The 22,409-nt window shown below is 30.8% G+C and overlaps 1 protein-coding gene across 3 annotated transcripts in view; it reads right to left on the bottom strand.

Annotated features, from left to right (window-relative positions):
- Positions 1-5,554: 5,554 nt before the first annotated feature.
- LOC113560534 overlaps positions 5,555-22,409 on the bottom strand; it is a 68,605-nt gene continuing 51,750 nt past the window's right edge. The window contains exons 2-13 of one of the 3 annotated variants that reach the window (XM_026966464.1): positions 17,222-17,471; positions 15,607-15,762; positions 15,369-15,440; positions 13,782-14,789; positions 13,438-13,697; positions 12,688-13,238; positions 8,935-9,630; positions 8,327-8,622; positions 7,150-7,775; positions 6,332-6,468; positions 6,166-6,242; positions 5,555-6,065 (exon numbers count right to left, since the gene is read on the bottom strand). In XM_026966464.1, coding sequence (XP_026822265.1) covers positions 6,166-6,242; positions 6,332-6,468; positions 7,150-7,775; positions 8,327-8,622; positions 8,935-9,630; positions 12,688-13,238; positions 13,438-13,697; positions 13,782-14,789; positions 15,369-15,440; positions 15,607-15,762; positions 17,222-17,410 — 4,068 coding nt within the window. In that variant the 5' untranslated portion in view covers positions 17,411-17,471 and the 3' untranslated portion in view covers positions 5,555-6,065. The remainder of the gene's footprint in view (positions 6,066-6,165; positions 6,243-6,331; positions 6,469-7,149; positions 7,776-8,326; positions 8,623-8,934; positions 9,631-12,687; positions 13,239-13,437; positions 13,698-13,781; positions 14,790-15,368; positions 15,441-15,606; positions 15,763-17,221; positions 17,472-22,409) is intronic. The other 2 variants (XM_026966463.1, XM_026966465.1) reach the window with 2 other exon arrangements.

The following is a 22,409-nucleotide window of genomic DNA, read 5'->3' as shown; positions in this document are numbered from 1 at the left end:
TCTAGCGACGGGCATGATGTTCTCGCTCTTGACCGTTCGATCTCAAATTTTACAAACCGTAATAATCATTACACTCTCCGTACTTTCACGCAATTATTGTATCACCCCGTTTTGAACGAACTTGTATATTTTAATACTTGTAAAAATGATGGTAGTATCATATATTAATAAACATAAAAATACATTCATTTGATAAATAATAAAAAAAAAACAACTGGAAAAATATCATTTATCCATGAAATTTTATTACACTAATAAAATATGAGATTTTCTGAAAAATAATGTTTGTGTGCAAGCACTTTAAGTTTCAATAAATCAATGTAATAACGACCGATCAATCCCGACTTCACATTATTTAATACTACAGATTATTAATTAGCATAAAAAAAATCAACAAAACTAATATTTGATTTGAAATAAAATCGAACAAAAATAATTGCAATAGTGTATAATATTTTATCGTTTACTACAGATTACATGTATTTTCATTTAATAATAATGTAGGAAATTGCTTGTTGGTTGAAAGCTTATTACACGCATGAATACCTAAAACAAAGAAAACTAAAATAAACAATACGCGTATAATGATTTTTGGAAGGTACTGGCGCAGCAAATATACAATAGTGTGCGAGTTTTATGTGTTTTTATTAAAGATACATTTTTATAAAATAATAATAAATCATAATTCTTCGACTTCTAAAAATGATATTGATCGATGTTTAGTTTATATTCATATTTGTTGTTTATAACTTTATAAGACGTTACAAAAAGTTATTCATTGATTTTGATAAAGTTATTTATTGATTAATCTATGAATTTGACTAAGTATTTTTGATTGCTATAGTACCTATATATTATGCAATTGATATGTGTCGTAAGTTACATTCATGAACATGGTATTCAAATGTCAATCATATAATATTCATAAATAGCTAAACATTTGTAAAAATAGCCCATTTTGCTGAAGTTCGCAATTAATATTTATAAAAATACATACAGGACACGCAGAAAAATAATTTTGAGTTATAGTTAGATGTATGTTATATTTAAACCTTGTAAACAATTATGTTAGTGTCTCTGGAATAAAATTGATATTGTTAAAAACTGAAGTGTACCTTCTTATAGCAAGATAATTTATTAAGCTAAGACCTAAGGATATAAAATAATATAGAATAAAATAGCGATTTCTTAAAGTAGGAAATAATTAAAATAAATTTCCAATTAATAGGTAATTGCCTAAAATATTTTAATTGAGCATTTTTTCTATCTTAAACGGTTATGATTAAAATATTTTTTAAACCCCAATACATTCTACTATTTGATAGATTTTTATAAAATTAAACAATTTATTAAAAAAAATACACTGAACATACATTTTCAACCAAAACTGAAACTAAATATCGAAAAATTATGATTTTGTCCGAATAAAGTGTATATAGGTACTTAATTAAATGAAACCATGTGGAATTCAACGAGAAGATTAAATGGTAGGAAACTATGTAGTAAACCACGGTTTATTGAAATGGTACAGAATTTAATGACTAAACGAAAATGGCATTTTCTACATTAATTTGATCGTTTAAGAATTTATATTAATTTATATTTCTAAGTACATAAGACATGATTGTCAATATTTCTCATCTATTCGTATAATTAAATTGATATTACCTACATATATGCCAATGCCGTTATGGATAATACTATACATGGAAATGAGAGATAAATGTTATTGAATTGAAATTTGGGATAAATTATATTTTAATCATATAATATATTATAATTATTATACATTTTTATTGTCAAGTTTTGCGGTAATTATGATTTCACCTATAATTTTTGAAATAAAAGTATTTTATGATAGAAAATATTAATATTATTAATAATATAAATAATGATTGGTAAGAGAAAGAAATTCAATACTTACGTATAATTTAATTTATTGTATCTGTATGCTTTAGAATTTAGATAATTTAAAATGCAACTTATTTTTATTTTAAATTAAAATATTTTTGACTACATAAAATTACGCTTGTTTTAATAGTTCAATAAATAAAAAAAAAATATATTATATAATAATAATCTCAATGAATGGTACAGTAAGGAAATAGTGTATCAAATAGAATTTATAATTTATAAAAAAAATTTTACTACTTGTCTAAACTATTATATGCTATTTATACCAGTGAGAAAATAAATATGTATAGAGTAACGAAGTGATCATTGACTAAGAATTTAACTTTTTAGTTTTTACTAAAACTTGTTTTTAGTTCTATAACATATTTTTTAAAATGGTTAATGTGCATATTATCAACCATTTAATCAATAGTTAATTTATTATTAATATTCTTATTTATATAAATAGTGTAAAATAAGATAATCTCAGAAAAACGTGGTATTTCTCACTTTTTAGTACTTAGATCAATCATTATAAGTAAATATAAAATAATTACCTAACTATAAATAGGCTTAGTATTTGATATTTATGCATCAACATTTTCAGAAAAATATTTTTTATATTTTTTTTTATTGAAGATAAAATATTTAAAATTAGATAAAATAAAGTTTAATATGATAGTTCTAAAACTACAATTTGTGAATCTCACTATCTAAGCATAATTTTGTCTAAAAAATAATATTATAAATTAATATTTACAGTACCTCAATAAAGTATTGAAAAATCAATGTTTATTTATAAAAATATAATATAATATTTTTTAAAGATAATTAAATAATAAATTATCTGCTTTTTGTCTTATTTATAACAACTACTTTATAATTACTTAATTGTAATTTTACAAATGCCATCCTGGGCGTATAATTATCAAATAAAATAAAATAAAATAAAATATTTTATAAATGTTATTATTTGCTTTATAAATGTAAAATTAATAAATAACAAGTAAATGATTTACTCAATAATTAATAGTAGGTTCTATGTTTTGTAATAAGTAGACATCATGATAATTTAATACATTTCCTTTGGTTTTGTGGTAGATCATTGGATGTTTATTATGTAATATTCCGCGAAAATTCTACAAACGTTGATACAAATTATGAATGTATAAGTAAACATGGGGGAATTATTGAAAACCGCAAACATAAATAATTCTGTTATGGAAGCAAAATAATAGTTTGATGAATACTCAACATTTGACAACAGTACTAGAAAATACTGGTCGGTTAATAAATGCAAATTGGACGGGTCAAAATGGTGGTGTAAACATAATAATATAGTAAAAGTAATTATAATAACATGCCATAAGTGAAATGTTTAATTTGATCTACATAAACTACGCGAATGTCACTATTTTAATAAAATGTATTATTATTAATTTTAAATTGCAATTCTTTCAATAAGATTTATACCTATATACATTTTAATTTCAGTTATGTGTCAGGTAGAATAGAGTAGACAATTGTATGAAGAATGCCTAATATGACCATTTAATTCATAATGCTGTATTGCTGTGTACATATAAAGTATTTACATATTGTCTGTTAGCATCATAAGATGACAATCTTTCATGGATTTTAAGTGTGTAATAGTTATCGGAAAGTTAATAGATTATCTAGTTTTATTTAATTAATTATACAGTATCAATCAATGTACTCAGTTTGCTCACAAAATCCAAATATCTGCAGATTGCATGTGATTTTGCGATACAAGTTTTGTGTTCAGTTTAATCATCCACTGTAATGATTGCTACCACTAAGGCTATTATTGGAACGACAACCAATCTTAAAGTTAGACCATGATAAAGTTTATACTGTAATTATTAGCAACTCATGGTTTCCACTGTTTCCAGTGAGCGTTCAGCAACAGTTGTGTGGTTACTATTGTTCTGGTCATTGTTATAGTCTTATAGAACAGTTTCCATTCAGTTCGATATTTATGTCTCAAACAAATCTTCCGTATATAGTGTAAAACGATCTTAAATCTAAAATGGCGAGTTTGAGTACTGTAGAAATCGATTAGTGAAGATCTCTAGGGATTAAGTATATTGTTCATTTAACATTAGAAATATTATATATATACACATATAATAGATATTATAGAGTCGTGTTATGTTCTTCATTCGCTAGATACTTTCATTTTGTTTTATTATTTAATGAATTTCTTATCAGTAATCTCTTATCAAAATAATAATTATTATGTCTAAAACATTGTGTCAAAATGAAAAAAAGTTATGAGTTTTTTTATTAACTTTTTAGATGATGTTGTATTTAAAATAAGAAAACCTTGCGTTTTCCAGGTAGACTTTTTAAAATATAATAAAAACTTAAAATAATAATTTATGATAAATAAGAATAAAACGCATTATTCTACCTATTATTATTATACCTCATAATGTAAGGAGTTTAATAGATATATAACTATGTACTTGACACAATATATTATGTAAAAATTATTCATTAGTAGAATAAAATGTAAGACTTATAAAAGGGGTAAGGTAACTATGTGACAAGTGTACCTCGTCATCGAGGAGTGTAATGTACCAATGTATTAAATTTGAATTTAATGATAAATCATTGAGTACGATAAACGAATCTGAGCAAAGATGATTTTGTCAGTTAATATTTTATGATAATGTATTTATTATATTATTATTGTATATATTCATACTAAAATAATTAATTTTACTAATAGAATGTTGGTAGGTTAAATTAATTTTTAATGTAAACATTATACGATATCGTATTTGAAAACGTTATTGTATCTATAAAATATAATAATATAGATTAAAAGTTTCAAGTACCCACTAAGATTTGTCGTTGCAATATGAATCACTTATGAGAAACCTTATAGATACTTAAAAATGTCAATCCTTAAAAATTAAAAATTGTACTCATGTTATAAAACTATTTGTAAGTTTTATTATACAATAAACTATTTACCTACAAATTTGACGATTTTTTTTTTCAAAATTTGAATTTTAAATTATGATAAATAAATTTTTAAATAGTTAGAACAACAACTTTATTTAAATTTTTTTGACCAGGTTTTGGACCCAGGAATTTTTTTATTGATAATTATATAAAAATAAACTAAAAAATTAAAAAATTAAGAATGTCTATAAAAAGTATCAAAATATTTTTTAAAGGTAAAATGATAATATAAACATTTGATGGAAATTTCAAGTTACAAAGACTATTTGTTACTGGTTCGATTTTATTTATGTTTCTCAGTTATTTTGAAAAGTGTTGGGAATTTTTCACTTTTGACCCCCAAAAAGTACCAATAAGATTTAATTGCTACGAGAAACCACCCCCAAAACGTTTAAAATCAAATAATTTCTTCTGCTTAAAGTGGTGATCACAGATAGAAAAAACGCACACATCTTTTTAAAATCAATACATTCATTGCACCATTTAAAATCTAAAATAATATATTGTAAGATACGAGTTATAAAAGACTAAGCTATTTTACTAGGTAGCTAAATTTTCAATCAATTTTATATTTTAAAGTTAAATTAATAAAATGATGTATAAGATATAATAATATATATATTATAATCATCATTATAATATAATGATCAATAAGAAATAAACAATATTATTAATAAATCACAATTTATTATTATTTTGAATTTATATATAATAAGTAAGTATATATATATTCATTTTTTTTAACATATTAGGCATAACAACCTTATTTCTACGTCAACGTAGGGTCAACAAGAATAAAAGGTCAAATATATAGTAGTAGTACACGATGAAAGACTATTCGAGACACGAGTATATAATATAATAATTAATAATATATATATAAAAAAAAAAACAAGTAAACTAATGTAAATTTATTTTACCTAATTTTTTTTGAGTATTTTTTTTTTTTACAAACAAAAATTATTGTTGATATATAAATTAATATCTCTAGTTAGAACCGCATGTCAATGCTTAACATTAATGGTCAAAGTATAATATTTTGTTAAGTTAGATTTATAATTGTTTAAATTGTTTAACAAAAAATTCTTATTCTAACATATTAATGTAATAATAATTAATATTATATTTAACATCCTTTGATAGAGTTTTTGTTTTCTTCGACTGAACCTTTGAGTTTCCTGTGAAACAAGTAAAAATCGTGATATCATATAAACAGAATACATTCTACCGCTACAAAATTCAGTGGTTTGCTAAAATGTCCGTGCAAAAGTAATTTACCTACTTAGAATTAAAAGTTCTTGCCGTTATCTTGCATTGATACCTTCCTTTAGTGTCCTTTTGATCGACGACGATTTCTGGAATCATTACAAAACGTTATAAACACTTCACTGAAAGTCAGCCGGTCAGTGACATAATAATGCATTGACAAGACAATAGCTCTCACGTTTCGCCAAAGATTCTGAAGGCTTGTTGCGGAATTTCATCGGCGTCTGCGTACAACTCGACACGTTTCCGTAATACGTCGGATGGACTTTGTGCTGTACATTAGTTTTCGTTACGTTTTGTGAACGACTTTGAATTCTGAAAAAAAAGAAGAAAAAAATATTTTGTAATAATATTTTTTTTAAATAAAACAATTTGTTTATTAATTGTATCAATTATAGGCTCACAATACCGTGTATACAATGACATGGATTTTGGATTCTTAAACGGGCCTGGCTGGTTGTAATAATCAGATTAAACGTTATTGGATTTGCAGAAATATTATTATCAAGGGTCAAGTTAATTCATCGACATATATAGTGTCATAAATTATTATGTATCGTCGCCCGGGGAAGAGCGCGGTGAGTATTATATCGTTGCTCTATCGTAAGAAAGTAATATTCTGTTTTTATTTTATTTATTAAATATAGATACATATACAATAATTTAAATAAATATTAAATAAAATATTTTATATTTTATATTATTTAAAAATAATATTAAATATTATATATTAAAATATATTACCTTTATATTATTTAGAAAAAGTATTTAAATAAGATATTAATAAATCGATAGTTATTAGATTTTCTTAGTTAAAATTAAATTTAAAACTAGTATGTTTCACATATAAGATATGTTATACATTTAGTAATTTACCACCTGTAATCATCTTTGATAGATACTAATTTAGATAAAATATTAAATTTAGTCTATTATTTTTTAATAAAAAATTTAGGGAATTACTCAAGAATATACTTTAACAAAATATCATATTACTTTTTTGTAAAACTTGCTGTGGTTTTAGTGGCGACACTGTTGGCGGTGGTCTGTGTCTGGGCCTTAGTTTTCCTTTGCATTTTTGGTTTTACCCTTTGAACTTCATCTGCAGCGTCCTCGTCCGACGAACTGACCTCGTCCAGGTGCAACAGCGCTTCTCTGCTGTTTGCTCGCTGCAAAAGTCGAGCCGCTTTCTTTTTGTTTTTGAGTTTCGCCTCCGAGTGGTCGAAATTCGTTTTCGGCTTGTTATCACCGGCATCGTTCAGTATTTGTGACTCGTCGTCCGTATACCCGTTGACGGCTTTCAGTATTTCATCGGCGGCCCGGTTCAGTTCTTCCAATACCGAAACCTCCGAGTCCACCGTCTCCTTCCGACTGACGCGACATTTGTAAGTGGTCGCCTTAGACTTGTTGAGTTTGGGACCCAAGTCTTTGGGCATATTAAGCCAGCTGTCTCTGCCCGTGTTGAACAAGTCTTGTGCCTGTTTGTTCGAGGCCGGTTTGTCTTTGACTCTGAGACTGTTGGCACGGTACCCGATATTGCCGTATATCGACTCCTTCTTTTCGGTGGGTTTTTTTTTATTCTCGTTACACTGCACTGGTTTGGGCTGCACTGTCATAGGAACCTAAAACAAGCATCGATAATATTACCTAACTAACGTGTGTTAGTGTATTTATAAAATAGATATTCAAACATAAGAAAACGGCACAACGCTTTATTACAATAATTATGTTAACTTGGTATAAACTATAATTCAGTAGGTAAGTGAGATATTTTTCGTAAGTATTAATAAACACTTTATTTTGAGTATTTTTTCAAAGTATGGATTTTTAATAAATAAATTAAATAAAGCATCATAGAATAAGATTTTAGTGTTTCTAATTAAAAACGATTTAGAGATAATTTTTTCTATATAATTAACGAGTGGGATACTTACACTTGTATATATTTTGGAAACATTCATGATGCTTATTTATAGTACTGAGATTACCGTGAGAATATTATTATTATACAATGTTTGAAAAATATTTCTGGATACTATTTTTTGTTAAGCATTTGAATTTTGAATTTGAATAATTTTGAAAAATATTATATTTTATCGGTTTTTGAACAAGATGTTATAATATTGTAACTATAATATGCGGTTTATTTGACCGTACAATACAATATGTTTACCTGTTTCAAAGACACGGTTGCACACATTTTGGTAATGGGCGCATCCGTTTTTGGCTTGCACTTGCGATTGTCTTGTACGATTTTTACCGGCACTCGTTTGCTGGGCTGTTTTTGGAGCGAATCTTCAAACTGGTGTTTCACTACGTGTGACACTTGTGGGGTATTCACACTCACGGGTTGGAACTGAGAACGTTCGGGTTCCAACTGTTTCTCGTGATTCAACAACACCGAAGTGACGTTTGGCACCACCAATGTCGACTCGTACGTTTTTACGTCCGTTTTTTTTAGACGATTATCTGAAAAGTTACATCGTCACACGGTCAGTTGCGTTCACTACAATATATTGTGTCATTGTATCGAGGGAACAACCCTTCTACTCAAAAAAATCATCCGGTATTTGCGTATATGTATATATACACACACACACCGTCCCTATAAAATTTGGTTAAAACGATTGCACATTCTCTTCTACTAAACGCGTGTATACCAGATACCTATATACCTATACATATTATATATATATGAACATATTACACTTGCACTATATACTTTCATTGTACTATACTTCTAATAACGTATATATTATATTTATATAATAACATCGGTACCTTGAGAACATTGTGATTGTGTGATATTTTTTTTTACAGTAGATATGAGTTTTTTGAGATTTTTGCATTCTGGTAGACGGTCGTCTTCATTTACGCAGTCGGCGGCCATGTATGACCTCACTTCCTCGTCAGCCTTTAAACTCTCCTCGCTAGTCTCGTCTGTGCTCATGAGATCTTTGGCGTATTCCAGCCGGCCGTGGATTTCATCGCACGGCTGTCGCACCTTGATCAGCGTCACGTGATGCCGGTCGGCGGAGCGGTCCACGATCTGCGCGTCGATGCTCTTGCTCAGGTCGTCCAAAGCGCCGATCACGTCGGGCATGCCGTTTGCGGCCCTGTCGCGCTTGATGTCCGCGCAGCTCTTCAGCACGTTGTGCTTTCTAGTGGCCGGCGTCGGGTAGGTCTTGTGGCCATACCGCGGCCACGACGTGCTGACGGCTTTCTGGAACCGGCCAAGCACCTTGGTGTTCATCTCTTCCAGGTACGTGCTGGGCTGTTCGGTGGTCGTCCGGAACTTGGTGTTCATCACCAGCGACGCGGACGAGAGCGGTAGGTGATTGCCCGTCGTCTGGTCGCTGAAGCACCGGGAGAACGCGCACAGGTCGGCGGCGGCCTGTGCGTTCGGTTTGACTGTTGCGTTGCACGCACCGCCGCCGATTCGCACCAACAGTTTCTCGTGGCACTTCGCCGAAGTATCTGCAACGTGCGCCCGAGACCATTATTATCGTCGAGAGAGGATGTCGTGCGCCGAGTGGGCATTTGAATGGTCAGAGTTTTAAAAAGTAAACAGTTTAAGATAACCGAAAATGTTACGAGCCCGTACGGACGTACGCAACGTTATTATACGTAAATGCTCAGTGAAAACTATTCTTACAAATGCTAACGTATGATTGGTCTGGTGTATGAATTATGCATGAAAAACCATTAAACCGATCTCGTCGAATAATACATATATATATAAATAAATAAAGTAAAATATTAAATGATTATTTTAAACCACGGCGGAGCGAAAATCTTATTGCCGATGTATCGTTTATGTTTTTTTTTTTGATAATGTTCAACTCATCAGATTGCTTATGATAAAAAGAAAACAAATGAATGTACGAAAACTATACTATACGATAGTGGTTTAAGATCTGATTGTTATTATGTTATTGAAAAAATAGAAATCGCTGTACATCATTGATAAAGTTTCTTTAGTTTTTACGACAACGTTTTGGTAATTATACGTAGTGTTCGGCAAGCACGTTCAATATTGTCTTTCTTCTAATGCAGTTATTCGATATATGATTTTTTAAATTTTTAAATGTACTCCAAGAGTGTTTATTATGTACTAAGGATACTTTTTGTGTATAGGTCCACAATATTGGTTTTGGAAATCATAGGAGCTATGGTATCTTGAACATTTTAGTAATTAATATTGAACTATCGTCTATCGATATTTATGATTTATAAAAATGATTTAAGTATAATAAATAATAAATTTGTTATTACATATATTTTATATCTTCGTAGAGCTATTTTTAAGGACTATAATCTTTAGTAAAAATATTTTAATGACTCTAAACCTACTTGAATCAGATATATCAAAATTTTTAAAAATTTATCCACAGTAAAAAAGGGGGTTTTCTTCTGAAAAACAGAAGTTTATACTCCTGAAGTAATAAATAAAATCTTATGAAAATATAATCTTAATAATTTTAAAATTTTAAAAATGACAATTTGAATAGTTTAATTATTAAATTAAAAACGGGGGTGAGAATACTTGTTGAATTATCTTGTATGCTAATATAAATATATATATGTATCGAGCGGTCGGCGTGAATAGAGTTTTACACTATATATTACTTATATAACATGGACCACGAATCATGCACGTACGACATCCTCTTAAATCTTAATAACGCGGTCAATTCTACAACAGCGCGTCTCATGCTTTCTGCAGCTACATACTACCATGCAGCGAAAAAAAAAATTGTACACGTTTTTACGCGTCAACACTACGGTAGATGATACAAATCCAATTGCCAAAAAGCTGTACAGCTGACTCGGGGTCGGTATGTTTTAAAATATCTTCATTTTTGTTTCGTGAAAAGACGTAAGTTCAACAACCCCCGTCAGCCATACAAAACACATCGCTTGTATAGCACACTACAATACACTGGCTAGCAGCTGCGTTTAAATATACCAATAATTCAAGCCGGTAAGAACTAGCGTATAGGTACAACATAAATCAACATACAAAGCGCTAAAAAGTCCGTGATAGTTTTACCAAGTATACATGCTGCTTTTTAACGCGTAGACTATTATATTTTTCGGTACGATTAAAAAAATTGTTTTTCTTAATAAAAATGTATATAACATCGTAGAAGAAAATGTGCAATTTTCCAAATACGTTTTGACAAAATACAGTATATTACAGTATATATGTGTATGATTTTGTATAATATTTGGAGGTACCCACTGTAAGAGCGTATTGAAACAATTTACCGTCGAATGATTTTAAATTATACGAATGATGTTAGAGCGTGCTATTATATTTTGCTATTTTAGTTTAAAAGAAATTGAGTTGATTAATCAAAAAAAAGTATATAGTTGGTTTAATATGTTTATATTTTATGAGTATTATGGTTTGTGAGTTAATTTGATTACATAATATTATAATAAGTGCCAGTGAACAAATAGATTACCTATGCATATTTTTTATTGATATTTAACAACGTTTTATATTGGAAGTTGAAATTGTGGGAATGATAAATCACGCTTAAAAATTATACAGAGTTATACAGTTTTAATTATAATATATAAATAAAGTATACAAAATGAGATACACGAGCTGGGTGGACCACTTGGGCGGACTCTTTACATTTAAAAGCAATGATAAATCATTGGATTAAAAATGAATAAAAAAATATTGTGAGCTAAATGCGCTCGGTTTACTCAAAATACGAATTTGTTATTTAGAATTTATTAACGACTGTGGTGCTTGCTTATATTTCTTCAATGTATTTTTTCGCTTTATAAAAATGTTGAAAAAATTACTCGCTCAAGTAGGTATTATGAACACTATGCATTAAATTTACAATGTACAGATAAATGCTGTAATAAAATGTTTGTGTTTTTCTACCGTCACAAAATTATATTTTTTGAAACAACATCGAAATACCAATGGCGTTACCACTCTGCTCATAAATTGTAATTCGTATAAATAGAAATATCTTATACAAACATTTCTCTGGCACGCGAACTTTATAATAAAGTTACTATAATTTAAAATTAAAATTGTAAAATAGTTATATTTTCACGGTTCACACGATTTATAATCTCTATAAAAATAAACCCTATGGCATAACATATTAATATTACGTTAAACGCGTTTATAGACATCATAATAGTTATACATTTTTTATACATTTTTTTTATACATATTATTGCTGTATAAAATATCGTTTTCTTTCGTTTGACAAAATGAAAATCTTACGTTCGTCGGTTTGATTAGATTACCGATGTACGTCAAAATACATTTAAATATTGTTTTATTATAGCAGGCTTACGTGAAAAGCGTGATGTGTTATACGAGCAAGCGAAGCGTTTGTAAGTGCAAGCTTTATTTGGCTAAACCGATTTGCACGATTCAGAGAACAGTACAAGTCGTCCAAGCCGTGTGAAAATCAAACCGGTCCCGGACAGATTTGCAAGTGTAGCTGGTTATAGGGTTTTGTAAAGTTAGGTAACGTCACGTAATAACCGTACCTGCGGTAGCCGACGGATTGTTGCCATTGTTCTGGTACCAAACCGGCGAAGCCGATCCGTTGTACGAGTATCGCTGTTTCCTAGGATTGGCCGGGTCGAAGCCCACAGCCGTTGTTTCGCCCTCGGTGAAGTTCACTCGGGTCGAGAATCCTACAGCTTCTACCTGTTTCACCCTGTCGGCCACAGACCAGGACGCTCGTCTACAGTCTACGGGCGTAGATTCCGTCGAGGAGATCCTCACTTCGATGCCGTTGTCGGACGCCACCCCACCGGAATTATCGGCTATGTTCTGTTGTTGCTGTTGGTGCTGTGACTGTTGCTGATGCTGCGGCTGTTGCTGTTGCTGCAGCTGTTGCCGCTTCAATATGCCTTTTGGCATACTATTGCTGGTGTCTGTGGTTTCGTCTTCCGTTGTTGGACACTCGTTACCACTGTTTCCTCCGTTTTGGTTTCCGGTTCCGTTGATCTGTAAGATAACGTCGTTGTGCACGTCATCTCCGAAACGGTATTCAGGAAGCCCGTGGCTACTCTTCTCGGGCGGACGGTTATATCTAAAACGTACACGCACGCAAAATGTAGTAATATAATGATACTTAAATAATTTTAACTTTTTCAATAAAAATAGAAAAATAATGACGATAATCAAATTAATTAAAAGAGTATTTAAGCAATTTTACCCGTATAAAGAACAAGTTAATTTTATTATAATTTATGTTTATCGTGTCGTCATATCGAATAACATCGATTTACCTCTTTTTAGGTCGATATAGTTGAGCTGGGGCGGGTTTGTCTTCCATGTCGACGATGTTTATCTTTCCCGGAGTCGCATCGAAGTGTACCTCGGTTCTGCAGAATTCTACTTTCTTGTTGCCGTTCTTCTTGTCGACGCCGGGTTCTCTGTCTGCCACTTCGCTTACTACTGCTATTGAATGACGTTTTGGTACTTCGTCTCTATTGACATTTTTATCCATCGCCATATCCATACCAACCGACAGTCGTCTCATGTACACCTGAAAAAACACAGTTGTAAAAAATGACTGATAGATTGTTTTTTTATTACATAAGAATTAATAAATAATTTCAATAATTTTAACCTGTTCTTTTTCGCTTTCGTCGTTTTCCGTGGATTCCGAAATGGTATCGCTAGGTTTGACGACATCGAAATAAGCACTCGATTTGGACCTTAAGCTATTAATAGCTTCAAGGATCTTTCCTTTGGCGACTACAGTCGTGTTGTAGGCATGCACCTGAGTATTGTTGTTGATCTCTTTGTTTGAATACTTCTTGACGAGATCGGCAATAGATTCGCGATCGACTGACGACTGTCTGCTTGAGTTTGATAGTCCGTTTTCGGTTGAGCGGCAAATACCACTGTCTGTCGACGAATCCATTGCCGATGGATCTGTGGCGTACTTACCGCTGTGGTCCGACGTAGTCACCTTCTCGAATCCATATGATTTTCGTCTGTTATACCACTCTTCAGTGCGAGTTAGTGCTGAACCCCTATAGTCTAAGCTCCTCGAATCTCCCGTGGGTTTCACGTCCGTCTCTATTCCGTCGTCGTCCTTATCCTTGTCCTCGTTCAAGTGTCGTAAGTTGTTTTTTGTTTTCTTAAGGCTCTCTACCGTTATGAAAGTAGGTTTTTTCAACGGAGATGCAGGTTTTATCAATGAATACTCGTCCTCGATATCCCTGTCTACCACCTGCAATTTTTTACCTAGAACCTTTTTTAATACATTTTCTAATTCTCCGGCAACTTTGTGATTGGATTCTATGTTTTTAGACTGTGCAAACTGTAACGATCTTCGAAATCTGGAAGATCGGTCCAGCGGTTCATCCGATTCATTGATGTCACTACGTATTTCATCGTTAGAACAACTTTTTAGCCGGTTTAGATTTGTTGAAACCGATTCTTCGACATTTTCATTTAGGCTACTTGACGTTTCCATTGTGTCTGTGGAGTCAATACTCTCTATTTTCGGTAATTGCGATGTAACAGCTTGTGGTCTACGAGTAGGTGGTCGTCTAGTGCTAATTGATCCACTACGACCTACGGTTGCTTTACTTTTTTGTGAACTCACATCTAAAGGACTGTGTTCCAACTGTAAAAACAATATATATATATATAAATTAAACGATTATTTATATTTTTTTTCACAATAAAATATTAATTATTTTTAATAAATAAAATATTCGATAGTTGTACATACGTAATATATTATTTTTACCAATTCGTTGCTTAAATCGTCATAATTTTTTAATTAGATATGATAAAATTAGTTGAAATATATATACATATATATTTCAATACATAAAATACATATATGTATACATATTGTCTTAATTCTAACCTTCTTTAATTTAAGCAAAACAATATAATATTATCTTATTTATTTGATGTTATAATATTTTAAAAAGTTTAGTAAAAAACATAATATGTACTTAGTGTGGTCAATTGAGAATGTAACAATTTATTGATGTACTTACTTTTGAAATATAAAAGTTTATTTAAGTTTTAAATATTTTTAACTGTGAAACTCATAAACTAATAATATAATAACTTTACATTTTTTAATTAAAAATGGTAAAAAGTAATTTATTCTACATTTTTGTACATTTTTCTTTTTATCAAATATTTTATCGAATATTTCATTAATACGTGTTTCTTTTCAATAACGTACACGTAATTGATCAAACTGATTGTCTTTTTTGTCGAATATCGAAGACGGCCATTGGAATGCATTCGAACCAGCCTGTTAGAAAGAAAAAACACTATAAATTTCACATAAGAATGCAGGCGAAAAAATAATATGTCGTCATCAGCAAGACGGTCGATAAACAACGAGACGGACATCGTGTGGCCGTAACGCCGAACAACCACGGCGGCCTAGTCGCAGAGTACGCATTATAATGGCTTACACTAGAATTGTGCCACGAACTGGTGGTACTTGTTTGAGATCTGATTACTTGTACCGAGCATCCGGCAGTGTGAGCTTGAAACACTTCCAGCTGTTTGGTCTGTTGCGTCTCTTCTTTACTGCCGTCGGCGAGATTCCTGGCGCGTCTGTCTACCACCTATAAACGCATATACTATAATAATATTGTACAGGTACACATACATACAATAATTGTTGTAAGTTGTAACTACAGTTTTACGCTAGTCGATTACATAGAAATTGAAATCAAGATGAGCGATACACCGATTATAATAAGCTGCAGTAATAAACTTTTTTCGATTCAAGTCAGTTAGTCCCATGTCTTAAAATTATTTTTTGAGTTTTTTTTATGTTTTCATAGCAGATGAGGACAAAAAATAATAATATGTTCTTAATAATTATAAATTTGAATCAAAATCGAAGTAAGAAAATATAAAGAAAAAATAAGATGGCTATGTTAAAAGATGGGATTTTAGCTATAAATAAAAATTGTATGTATATTTTATTTAATTGATTTTGGTATGGTGGGATATTTCACTACTATAGGAAGTTTTTCTTTAGAAAATACTAGAGAATAATATGTAATTATATAAGTTCTTTACATTAAATACGATTAATTTGTAATTAGTTCGCACATTCGTTGATAAGATGTTCAGTACGACAAACACAGACATATACATATATTCATAATAAATAGGTGAAATTCGTCGTTAAAAAATGATTGGCTTGAGGATCACGGCCGACCGAATAATTATGTTTGTGTAGAAATAAAGATAGTTCGTGGTTAATGAACCGGAGCGTATGTCAAAATATACCACTAACGAGGATTTTTGACCTCAAAATCTGTGTTGTAGGTTAGGACTGTCTGAAGTGTTTGACCGAAGCGTAATATTATATTCCATTTGAAAGCGTTTGATGTCATTTTAATATAATTTTCTGTACTCATATACCATAGTATACGTACCTACATAGCTATAATATGCGTATATGTAGTTTATCGAGGTCAGTCTAAAAGTGGTCACCATATAATACTATCCACATTTGTTATTCTATGTTTTCAGGAAATTTTGTGTGTACGCGAAACTTAACGAATACCAATAAAAATATGTCGATAGATAGGTACCTACTATTATCACGTATAAAGAACCATCTCGAAGTGCTAGAGCGATATTATAATGTACATAATATTATATTATGTTTTATACGTATTTGTAAATATACATTTTGTCAATTAGAAAATACGAGGTATGATCTACAAATAGGATGGCCAAGACGAGTTATTTAAATGAACGAGATTGATAATTAATTGGATGAAAAAAACTACCATTTTTCATCTCGTATGGAAAACGTATTAAACATTTTAACGATTATTATATACCTTCGTTTCTATACGAATTTCCTTTTATGGAATCGACCGGTTAATAAAATCGAAACACCTTTAAGCCTTAAACGATATAATGTTATATTATATCATATTATAATATTAATCAATCAAAATATTATACATTATACAATATACATATATATATATGTGTGTGTGTGTGTGTGTGTGTGTGCATATAATCTACATCAAATGCACATTATATTATTTTTATTACCTTTCCATATTTGTGTTTAGTGTTGGCAGTGTGATTGGTCCATTGGTCCGCTTCGACTCTGGCGTGCTCCAAGATTCCGGTCAATCTGTCGAGTCTCGACCATTCTTGTACATGTCTTTTAATGCCGTTATCACCTTTGGACGCCTCCGAACCGGTGGCTGAACTCCTTATCAGAGGAATAACCTCCATTCTGTAGCGTCGTGGTCACAAGCGTGTGGCATCAATAAACGTCAAAATGGCGAAACGAGGTCTGTGAACAATATCGGAAACCATTGATTAACATTAAACATTAAAACGTTTAAAATACAGACAGACTGTACCCAGTTGAGATGGGGTGCGGGTTAACAGAAAAATGTTTGTGCCGAACTGAATTCTCGGTCGAGTACTCAAAGTTTTGAGATTGCGGATCACGATATAAAAATGAAAAAAAGAATTGAAAACACCTGTAAAATTGCGATACGGCGAACGTGACACTCAGGCATATACCTATATTATTATTATTATAATATACATATAGCATGCATGCACTTACGCACGCAGCTCTAGTTACAGGTGTGTGTATCATAATATAGGTACGCATAAAATATTATTACGGGTTTCATATTATCGCCACCAATGAGTGTCTGTGCCTGAAATTTTGGAATACCGTGGGAAGCAACGAATTTTTTATAATTTTAACCCCTTCCCCCATTAAAATATTTCATCTCCATATAACACCGCGCTTATTAGTTATTATGTTCACCGTGTCCTCGATCTCCTACGGACCGAGACCGTTATTGTTATATTATTATCGCCAGAATTCATCGCGCGCGTCGAATTATTTTCGCTCAAACGTTATTTATTGGTTTCCGTGCAGTGGTGTACATAATGATAATATTATTATTGTTGGATTGTAATTATTATTGACGAGCGAATTTTCGTTCCATATACTATTCCCGGCGGATAATACGCGTGCCTATTTATCTGTGTGCGATGCATGTATGTACAACACCACCATAGCCGAGCGTACAGCTGTCGCAGATCGTGTACAAAAAAATGAAAAAAAAACGAAATGTGAAATGAACCGTTTCGACTGCGGCGAAAATGATAAAATGATAGTAAATAAAAAACATTCCAAAAGCTCGGAGTCACCCACCTATAAGCCGGTCCGTGACTGGAATCGTAACGTGGTATATTTATATAAATGTAATAATAAGATACGTATGTATTGTATTTTTATATTATTTATATATATGTATAAATAAAAAAATATATATATGTACAGACGACGATTTATTGCCAAAGAACGTTATTGAAGAAAGAAAAATAAAAAAGCTGTCTGCGCGGCAGAAACTGCTGAACTGCGCGCGCATGCGGTCGACGTAATAAATTTCGATTTGCGTAGGTATATGAATGTGCATAGGATTTTCGCAATGATAACAAAATACACAATAATATTATGTTTGCGGCAACGACGACGTTATTCTACCACTGACAGACCGGCTGTAGACGCGAAAAAACATACTATCTTCTTTTTACAACCAACTCATAAGGTGCTCAGAGTATTATGCGAACTATGTTATTGTCTGAAACCTGTTTTTTTTTTTACTTTGTGAGCCTTTGCAAGGATATAGGATTTCCGAAAACCCTCATTCGATTTCGTCAAAAAGTTTACTCACGACATTCCAATTTTTGATCAGTATCTATATAATAGCTATAATCATATAAATTTAAAAGTTCAAGACATATTAAATGTACATTATACCGATAAATTAAATACTAGAATAAAAAATAGGTATATACAAGTGGTAAGTATATAGATAGCACTAAAATAGTGCTACTGACACGATATCACTATTGTGAATTCCTTTATAAATGCATAATAAAAACGCCTTTCTATACTGATTTGTTACACACAGCGCCATAGTGTTAGGTATTACGATTTCGTGTATAATAATCCACATCGATTTAAACATATAACATACTTATTGTCCACACTCTATAACCAGCTATTGTGCATTTGCGCCAAACCTAATTAATATAATGTGTATAATAATATATAATATATAATATTATTATTATCGTTATTATATAGTCGTCTATCACCTGTATTGTTATAACTGCTATTTTTTTTTATATTTTTATATTACGGTCTGCGCGCAAGTACTTGAGTTGAAAGGCGTTTATTGAACAATGCAATATGATATTATGCGTATGAAAAACTAATAAAAAATAATTAAGCGTATTTTTTTTTGTTGTTGACGATACTTTATCGTTAAAGTCAAGTCTAATTAGTTGGACTGCATCAGGGTCGAATTTACTTGCAGACATAATGATATTAAATACACACAACGATATAACTTAATATAAAAATATGAAAATCGTCTAGTCGTTTAAAAAGAGTCGCTGTCGTATCGATTACCGTCCACACACACATGTAAAACGACAATACCGTGTTTACGGTGATGTAGGAATGAAGGGAGATGGGGCAGATGAAGAAGTCATTAAAATGTGTTATTAGGGTTTTTTTCTCTTTCTTCTGACAGGTTTCATCGCGAAATTTGGCTCGAACGACGACGGAGCACACAGGCGTATCCAATTACTTGGACCCAAGCGTGTTATTGTGATATTTGGTTTTTAAGGACTCCCAAATTACGCAACGAGTTCGCTTTTTTACCTTGCGTTATTACACAGCCCCACGTCGTTTTTTATTTTTTTTTTATAACGACTGGTTTACGCGTACCGCCTAGGCTTGCTGCAGCCCACGCGCCTCCCGGAGTCTGGACTACTATCACTATATAGAGGTAAACCATACATGAATATGTCATATTATTATTATTATCATATTATATTATACACCACGAAACAGGACTTACGGTTTGTTAACATCAATGTCGTATGTATGCGCGAGAGCGTGTGTACAACCGAACCGACGTCGTTTCATCGTATTAATATTACATAAATTATAAATTATTACGCTTTATGATGTACGTTTTTGGATTGCGCGCGCTCAACTGCTTTGACTCGACTTCAGGAATCGCGAAAGGCTCGTTTGCAAACATAAAGGCAAACATAATGCATATTATGACATATTATAATATAATGATACAAATACGCATATTATTATTATATTGTATAGGTACTGGCTATTGCGTAATATAATATTTTATCGGACGGTATTGTTATAGATTGTATAATAATAACAATAATAATAATAAATAAACAAAAAACTCGAGAAAGAAGCAAATTTGAACGCTAGCATACAATGTACGCAATTCGTAAAAGGACAAAATAATGTCGTCATAAATATGATTAGGTGCACAAAAGTATAACGTGCTTTGTCGAACGGAACTTATTAATTAACACGAAAATGAATTCTATTTCGGTCTATTTTTATAGAGTTATAGAGTCAACAAGATTTTATCTTATTGATGGTGTTTAATATTTTGCTTTTTTTGTTATTACAAAAATATTCTTGATTTTGTATGCCAGTCCCATCTGCGTCTTATTCCTTATATTTATTAATAATATCTCCCCAGCGCTCTTAAATAGTCAATATATGTTGTTATCGGATGATTCAAAAATTTATATTCGTATTTTTTCAATTGATGACTGTTATATTTTACAAAATTAATGAAATATTTTATTTTATTGATGTTAAAAATGGAGTCTAAATATTTCTAAATGCTACTCCACGAGTTTCTAATGTTTCTATAGGTCACGATTATTTATAAAATTCGCATATTTTAACAGAGTTAATTTAAATCTGTTATTACTAATTATTAATTAATAGTATTTTTATTAATTATTTTGTTTTTGTATAATGTATGTTCATACTTTATATTTATATATGTTATAATGTAGTTATATCTATTATACAATTAATGTATAATACAATTGGGATTTGGGCTGTTTTTATTCATATACAGTAAAATCCCGTTACAACGAATTCCAGGAAACCAAATTTTTTTTCGTTGTTACGAAATAGCTTATAAGCCCTTTATAAGCCCTGATTTTCGGTAGGGGACTTCTATGACTTTCGTATAACGGGATTTTTCGTTGTATTGGTATTCGTTGTAACGGAAATTTACTGTATAACAATATGACTAGAATATTATCATTATTATTTATATGCTTTATGTATTATTGTTTCTTACACGATATTTACGACAAAGGCACAATAATATTGAAAATATTAATAGAAAGGAGTATAGTTATGTGAATGTTGTTGACCTATTTTAATGCCCCGTCTTCTAGAATTTAACTAAATTTCTGCTGTTGTTGAATATACGTATATAATACTATGATTATTATGCTATATAGGCAAGTACGTGTCCAATTAGTGGAATTTGGACATTGTCGTCGAAGTATGTTTATTTTGATTTATTTTCTGTTTTTATCTTCTTCGTTGTTTTCGAATTACCATTTTTCCATCACTCTCAGACGTTAGATTACATTTACATTATATGTTATTATTTATAGTGTTTTTTTCTGTTTTTGTAGTTGGTATGTATACATAATAATATATAGGTAAGTGTATAAGATATTCGACAGTGTTTAAAAAAAATACAAATTGTGAATTCAACTCACGCACACGAGATATCTTCTGCAGCGTACAGATTATACACTTTCGGAAATGTAAATTTTTCATTAGTACACTATTATAGGACATAATGATATTAATTATTTGAAATATATTCGACTAAGCATAAAACGTGTATAGATTTCAAATATAATTGTAAAAATAAAAACCGCAAGTTTGACAAGTTTGTCATACGCATGCTTACTATAATATTATATTATTGAACGAACATAATATTACAATATTTAAAAATTGCAAAACTAATACAGTAATAACTTAAAAAAAAAAAAAGTCGATTAATTAACTAAACTTCTTAGGATTTTAAGAATTACGTAAATTCATTTTATTTGTGTAAACCAAGAAATATGATGAGTTCTTTCTAATATCTACCATTATAAATGAATAAGATATACACCTACCATATGACAACAATATAATATCAAATTGTGGTTTACCTACTCTCTTACCTTATAACAATAACAACCTATAGTAAGTGCTTTTGGGTCTAAATTTTTCTACAACTGATGATGGTAAAAAACTCGTCGTATGACAAACGGTGATTACTTTATACTAATGTACTTGAGTGTGCGCTTGGTCAAACCCATCGCGACAAGAGCTCATCTGTTG

The sequence above is a fragment of the Rhopalosiphum maidis genome, chromosome 1, assembly GCF_003676215.2.
Source record: "Rhopalosiphum maidis isolate BTI-1 chromosome 1, ASM367621v3, whole genome shotgun sequence".
Lineage (NCBI taxonomy): Eukaryota > Metazoa > Arthropoda > Insecta > Hemiptera > Aphididae > Rhopalosiphum > Rhopalosiphum maidis.
This window is presented reverse-complemented; position numbering and strand designations above follow the sequence as displayed.